The sequence below is a fragment of the Stegostoma tigrinum genome, chromosome 10, assembly GCF_030684315.1.
Source record: "Stegostoma tigrinum isolate sSteTig4 chromosome 10, sSteTig4.hap1, whole genome shotgun sequence".
NCBI classification, from domain to species: Eukaryota; Metazoa; Chordata; class Chondrichthyes; order Orectolobiformes; family Stegostomatidae; genus Stegostoma; species Stegostoma tigrinum.
Window position 1 is genome coordinate 21,491,517 of NC_081363.1, and position 7,563 is coordinate 21,499,079.

The 7,563-nt window shown below is 45.4% G+C and overlaps 1 protein-coding gene across 1 annotated transcript in view; it reads right to left on the reverse strand.

Moving 5' to 3' along the window:
• sel1l (SEL1L adaptor subunit of ERAD E3 ubiquitin ligase) overlaps positions 1-1,843 on the reverse strand; it is a 48,240-nt gene extending 46,397 nt beyond the window's left edge. Inside the window, exon 1 of the mRNA XM_048537664.2 lies at positions 1,525-1,843. Within this exon, the coding sequence (XP_048393621.1) occupies positions 1,525-1,621 (97 nt within the window). The 5' untranslated portion in view covers positions 1,622-1,843. The remainder of the gene's footprint in view (positions 1-1,524) is intronic.
• Positions 1,844-7,563: the final 5,720 nt, after the last annotated feature.

The window sequence follows — 7,563 nt, forward strand, 5'->3', positions numbered from 1 at the left end:
TCTTGTGAATATTTCACACCTTTCAGATTATTACCACCAACGAAGTCTGTTATCATATTTTATAAACAAAACTAAGTTAGCAGCTCCCATAAACAAATGAAATGAATGATAACTCCTGCTGTCTTTGGTCACTTGCCAAGAAAGCCTCTCAGCATCATTCCCTGCCTGCCCTGCGATACATTGTGGCGATGGTGGTTTTGGGGAGCGCAGGGGTGTTATAGTTTACATTAAAACATTGTTGTTACCAGTATTATGGGAGGGTGAGCGAGCATATCCGTTCACATAATCCACAGCTTCACCTCATTTCTTTTAGTTAGCAAGGTTGATATTCAATATAAACAAGACAACAGTTTCAGGAGAAGCAAGAACTGCAGATGCTGGAGTCAGAAACAACAGTGTGGAGTGGGAGGAACACAGCAAGTTAGACAGCTTCAGAGATGCAGGAAAGTTGACATTTTGGGTCAGGACCCTTCTTGACTGGTTTCGTATGCTATGTCACACGCTGCAATTTCTGGTCACAAGCAGCTTGTGTTCAGAGGAACAGTTTTGCTCTAGTGGGCTCTTTCAAATTCTCAAAAATGGAGCATTTCAAATGTCTTTAAAAATCATTTCCAGGATATAGGGACCATGAACTAGACCAGGAGTCTATTAGTAAATATCCCCTATCACAAACAGTGGTTTTGCACAGCAATATTTTCTGGGCAATATGAAGTCAGATGGGAGCAAAAACAGCAGTGGACCAACCGCATGCAGCTTTTACAGCAATCAGAGACAGTGGGAAGTGCCGATGCTGGAGAATGAGATAACAACATGTTCATAGCGATCAGTCATCTTTTTCAACTTAGACTGTCAGAGCTCCACGGGTGGGTTATGACTAGGCTCAACAAAGTTACTTGAAGAGTATCTGATATCAGTGTCTTGTGATGCAGTGATAACACCTCTTTTAGGGTCAGTCAACGCGAGAATAAGGCCCTCCTGCCACAGCAGTATGCTTTAACTTAGGTTTTTGTGTTTCCCCTGAAAATGGGTGAGCTCTGGTGGTGCAGTGGTACTGTCCCAACATATGGACCAGAAGGGTCGAATTCAAAACGCCAACTACTCCAAACGGTGGTCAAATAACGTGCCTGATCAGGTCGGATTAGAAAAAACTCATATCTACTAAACAACCCAAAACAGTCAGAGTCACAGAATCAAAACAGTACAGTAGGCGAGACCATTCAGCCCACCCTGAAAGCACTTGCTCCCCTCGCGCTTGTTTTAATTCACAAGCGCAGGTACGAAACAATGAAATACTTCCACACCAACAGTATTACTGCGGGTAGGGGAGGGGTGTGACGGTCAGTGACCAAGGCCCTGACCACATCCCATCAGTGGAACGGAGAAGGGGCGAAACACAACTTTTGGGGGGGGGGGGGGGGTGTGCGTGGTGGCAGCGAAAGGGAGGGGTGGAGTCAGGAGCCATGACCCGAGAAAGAAGCGGTACACTTGGTACCGATAAGTGGTGCCATGAGGCCGGTTACTCACCCGCTGAAACGGGCTTTGGCCCCGACACCAAGATCAGCAGCAGCAACAGTAACAACAGAGGCCAAATGCGGACCTTTCTGATTTGATTTCCACTCATCGCCCTCCTTGTACGTCAACCCGATTTTTCTCCCCCTCTCTCTGCGGGGATGATAACTGCCGCTCTCGCTGGTCGTACTCTTTTTTTTCCTCTCTCTTAAGCACCAATCCTTCCCTCAGGCCTACTCAGCCATGGCTGCCGCCGCGGCTTTTTATCACCTCGGCCGCCGCGCGGACCAACCAAGCGCTGGCCAATCAGCTGCTCCCACACATCGCTCAAGGCGGCTGGACGCCACGTCTCCCTCTACATGGCTCTTTATCATTGGACGGCCCTCACGGCGGGCAGCCAATGGGATCACACGTTTCCACTCCCCCTCACCCCTAAAACCACACATCCGGCCCCCGGCGATTTCCACCCCCTCCCCCAAACATGGCGGAAAACCTTGTGTGCAGAGCGCATGCGCATGGAGGTCACGTGCCTTTTACTACTCCACTGTTCTGGGATCGACTGCAAAGTGTGCTCCAGGGGCTGGGAGGGGGAGCTCTAGGTGGAGGTCGTGGCACTGATCTCCCGTTTCCTACTAGATTAAAAACGGAAATAAAATCTACGAACGCTGGGAACTAGCAATTCTGCGGAAGGGTCACTAGATCGAAACGTTAACTCTGATTTCTCTGCACAGGTGCTGCCAGACTTGATGCGTTTTTACAGCATTTTTGGTTCTTGGTTTCCCCCTCCCGCGCAGTCTGTTCGCGCTGTGCCGTCTTGCCCCTGTCCAGGAGGGGAGAAGGTGAAAGTGCGCCTGCGCATACTGACCAACGCAGCGAGCCCGTGTTTGCATTTCAGTCACGTGTTTGAGGAGGTGGGTTGAGGGCTGTAGGTAACAAAGTGTGGAGCTGGATGAACACAGCAGGCCAAGCAGCATCTCAGGAGCACAAAAGCTGACATTTCGGGCCTAGACCCTTCTCCTCCTCAGCCAACGGTTCAAGAGAACCCATCCCTTCCAATCAGAGAATAGCACCGAATGAGACCATTTTGGCCTGTCCTATCTTTCCTGGCGCACTGTGAGGGAGGGAATACATTAGTTCATCGAATCCTGTCACCTTGACTCTGTTTTCTCTCCCTCGGTCCAGGAATTCCCCACCTACATCTAGGATACCAACCACACCTTCCACCTCCTCCAAGACTTCCAACTCCGTGGCCCTCAACACCTCATCTTTACTACAGATATCCAATCCGTATACATTTGCATTCCCCAAGCGAATGGCCTAAAGGCCCTCTGCCTCTTCCTGTCCCACAGGTCAAGCCACTCCCCCTTCAGTGACCACCCTCGTCAGCTTAACCAAACTCATCCTTACCCTTAACAACTTCTTTAACTCCTCCTACTTCCTACAGACTAAGCGTGTAGCCGTGGGAACCAGCATGGGCCCAAGCTATACCTGCCTCTTCGTAGGATATGTGGAGCATTCCCATTTCCGCAGCTACACTGGCCCCTGATGTGGCCTATTCTACATCGGTGAAACCAAGGAGAGGCTTGGAGACCACTTTGTTGAGCACCTGCACTCTGTTCACAACAAATGACAACATCTTCCGATCGTGAACCATTTCAACTCCCACTCCCGCTTCCTGGGTGCCATATCCATCCTGGGCCTCCTCCAGTGTCATAGTGATGCCACCTGGAAACCGGAGGAACATTTCATATTCTACCATGGGAGCCTACAACCCAATGGTCTCAATGTGGAACATAGAACACTACAGCACAGTACAGGCCCTTCGGCCCTCGACGTTGTGCCCACCTGTCATACCAATCTGAAGCCCATCTAACCTACACTATTCCATGTACGTCCATATGCTTGTGGACTTTACCATTTTAAAATCTCCCCACCCTCTCTTCACTTCGGAGCTCCGGTCCCTCTTCCCCCATTTCTGAAGAAGAATCCTGACCTGAAACGTCAACTTTTCTGCTCCTCTGGTGGTGCCTGGCCTGCTGTGTTCCTCCAGCTCCAAACTGTGATATTCTGACTCCAACTTTGGCAGTTCTTACTATCTCATCGAATGTATTTCCTGCTTCTTAGGATCTTGTGTTTTCCACTGTAGTGTTACTCATATTTTCTTTTTGATACAATTCCATTTTGAAATCCTCAAATCAACCCCACATCCACTTCGGTCTGGGCACAGTGCAATTATTTCAGTTCTTAAAAAGAAGAAGCTCTTGACCTGAACAAAATGTTGTTCATTCCATGATAGCAAACAGGTACAAATCAATATTCGTCAGACAGATATTGTTATTAAAACTGCAAAGATACTTTGGATACAGTTCTCTTTATAAAATCCTAAATTGTCATTCTGTCTTTTCCCGACCCAAGTTTTTATGACATTAACCCTTTTAGAGCCATCATACAAAAATTTCCACACACATCTTATTGCCAATTATTAAATGTGGAGCAGGAGGAATCACCATTGATGCTGTCTGGCCTGCTGTGTTCCACCGGCTCTACTCTGTGTTTTCTCTGACTCCAGCATCTGCAGTTCTTACTCTTATTGTGCATTATTGTTGTGTTACAAATTTCATCTGCATTTTAAAATTTTGTTATGTTTTCTATTTGACTTGTGAGCTAATCGTATACCAGGATTGGTGAAAATTGTTTATACTTATTTGTGAATAAGACTGTAGCTTATTCCTAGCCCTCTGCTTTTAGATTGACTTAAAGTTGTGGGACTGCTAGATGATATTCTGCCAAGATAACAATAATTGACATGTTGTCATGAAGTACTTGACAACAGACTTTTGTAAGTCAACAAAAGCTCTTCATTTACAGAGCTATTATTATTATCACATGCCTCATACTGAGCTGAAACTGTAAGAAATAGGAACAGGAGTGGGCCGTACAGCCCCTCAAGCCTGCCCTGCCATTCAGTATGATCACAGCTAATCCAGCAATCCTCACATCCACTTTCCTGCCCTTTCCCTGTAAGCCTTGATTCCCCTTCTGAAGAATCTATCTCTCTCAGCCTTAAATATGCACAAGGACTCTGCTTCTACAGGTCTCTGTGGCAAGGAGTTCCAAAAACTCTCAACCCTCTGCAAGAAGAAATTCCTCCTCATCTCAGTCTTAATTTGATTCTGAGATGACAACCTCTAGTCCTAAACTCTCCCATGATGGGAAATATTCTCTCTGCATTGACCCTGTCTAGCCCCTTAACAATGTTATTTGATTCAATGAGACCACCTCTCATTCCTCTCGCTCCAGTGAGCAGATTCCCTACCTCTTTAGCCTTTGCTTACAAGACTATTCCTCCGTGCCCAGTTATCATCCTAGTGAGCTTCCTTTGAACTACCTCTTTCCTTAAATAAGGGGACCAAAATTGCTGTCAGTTCTCCAGCTGTGGTATCAGTAGCACAGTGGAGCTGTTGCAGTAAGACTTCCCTACTCTTATATTCCAACCTCTCTGAAATAAGGGCGAACATGTGCTAATGTGCTAGATTTGAGTTTTGTGCAAAGTACCCCCAAGTCCCTTGAAATAATGTTGTGTTCTGCCTGTCTTCCAAAATGAGCAACTTCGTATTTTCCTGTTTTGTGTTCCATTTGCCAAACTTTTGTTCACTTACTTAACATATCTGAATCTCTCTAGAAACTGTTTGCATTCTCCGTCAACTTCCCTTTCCACCTATTTTTTATCGTCTGCACATTTGGTTACAGAACATTTCTGTAAACAGTTGTGGTCCCAGCACTGATCCCTGTGGAAAGCCACTGGTTGTGGGTTGCCAACTTGAAAGAAACCCATTATCCCCACTCACTGTTTCCTGCCTATGAGCCAATTGTCTATTCATGCCAATATACTGTCTTCAGCTCTGTGGGCTCTTCTTTGTGACTTAACCTTTTATGAGTTACCTTGCCAAGTCCAAACACAATACCTCTACTGGTTCCTCTCTAACCACTCTGGTTGAGATTTCCTCAAAATTTCCTTCAATAATTTAGTTAGACATGATTTCCCTTTCATGAAACCATACTGATTCTGCTTGTTTAGATAATGATTTACCAAATGTCTGATTTTATTCCTTAAAAAATTGGTTCTAGTACTTTCTAACAATAAATCAGCCTATAGCTACCTCCTTTTCTCTCCCTTCACTTTTTAAATAGGATGTCACATTAGCAGTTTTCCAATCTAATCTGATACTTCTCCAGATTCCAGCGGTTTTTGGGAAGTTACAATCAATGTTTGCTATCGCTGCAGCTACCTCTTTCAGGATCCAGGATGCAAGCTAATGTTACCTCTTTGCCGAAGGTGGTGATGCTTAGTTCCTCTCCCTACATTCTTTAGAATTGATGGGATGTGTGAAGAATCTTCCACCATAAAGACTGATGCAAGATATCTGCTTCACTCCTATGTCATTGCTTTGTTTCCCAAAACTGACTCCCCAGATTCAATTTCTAAGAACTCTGTTTTCACGTTGACCTCTGCTCACTTATTGAAAGAAGCTCCTATTGTCAGCTTTTATATTCCTCACTAGTTTGCTCTTGTACTTTACTTTCTCTGCCTTTTAATGTCTTGCACTTTGAGTATATATCAGGCACACCAATATCATGAGGGAAATTCCACTAGAATGGACAGTAGACAATAGGTGCTGGAGTAGGCCATTTGGCCCTTCGAGCCAGCACCCCCATTCATTATGATCATGGCTGATCATCCACAATCAGTATCCTGTTCCTGCCTTATCCCCATAACCCTTGATTCCACTATATTTAAGAGCTCTATCCATTTCTTTCTTGAAAGTATCCAAAGAGTTGACCTCCACTGCCTTCTGGGGCAGAGCATTCCATATATCCACCACTCTCTGGGTGAAGAAGTTTTTCCTCAACTCTGTTCTAAATGGCCTACCCCTTATTTGTAAACTGTGTCCTCTGGTTCTGGACTCACCCATCAGCAGAAACATGCTTCCTGCCTCCAGAGTGTCCAATCCCTTAATAATCTTGTACATCTCAATCAGATCCCCTCTCATCCTTCTAAACTCAAGTGTATACAAGCCCTGTTGCCCCAATCTTTCAACATATGATAGTCCCGCCATTCTGAGAATTGACCTCGTGAACCTACGCTGCACTCCCTCAATAGCAAGAATGTCCTTCCTCAAGTTTGGAGACCAAAATTGCACACAATACTCCAGGTGTGGTCTCACCAGGGCCCTATCCATTGATATAGTAATCTGCCTCCTGTTCTTGCCACAAAGTGTATAACCACACATTTATCCACATTAAACTGCATCCGCCATGCATCCGTCCACTCACCTAGCCTGTCCAAATCACCCTGTATTCTCATAACATCCTCCTCACATTTCACACTGCCACCCAACTTTGCGTCATCAGCAAATTTGCTAATATTACTTTTAATGCCTTCGTCTGCATCATTAATATATATCGTAAAGAGCTGCGGTCCCAGCACCGAACCTTGTGGTACCCCACTGGTCACTGCCTGCCATTCCGAAAGGGACCCGTTTATCACTACTCTTTGCTTCCTGTCAGTTAGCCAATTTTCAATCCAAGATAATAAATTGTGAAGCTGGATGAACACAGCAGGCCAAGCAGCATCTCAAGAGCACAAAAGCTGAGGTTTCGGGCCTCGACCCTTCATCAGAGAGCTGCTTGGCCTGCTGTGTTCATCCAGCTTCACACTTTATTATCTTGGATTCTCCAGCATCTGCAGTTCCCATTATCACTGATACAATTTTCAATCCGACTCAGTATTTTGCCCGCAATACCATGTGCCCTAATTTTGTTCACCAATCTCCTATGCGGGACAGTGCCTTCACTGCAATTCTCTGGAATCATTGGGAGGACTGTCAAACAAAGACTTGTCCTTAAAGCCAGCTTGACAAGCTTTTGAGCAAAAAAGCTGCAAAACCAGCTTCCATGAATTGGACATTCAAGTCTGAATAGGTGTTCAGTGTCTTCGCTATCGGCTTCTGTTTTCTTAATTATTAAATGGCCAGTGTTTTAATAGAGAAGGAC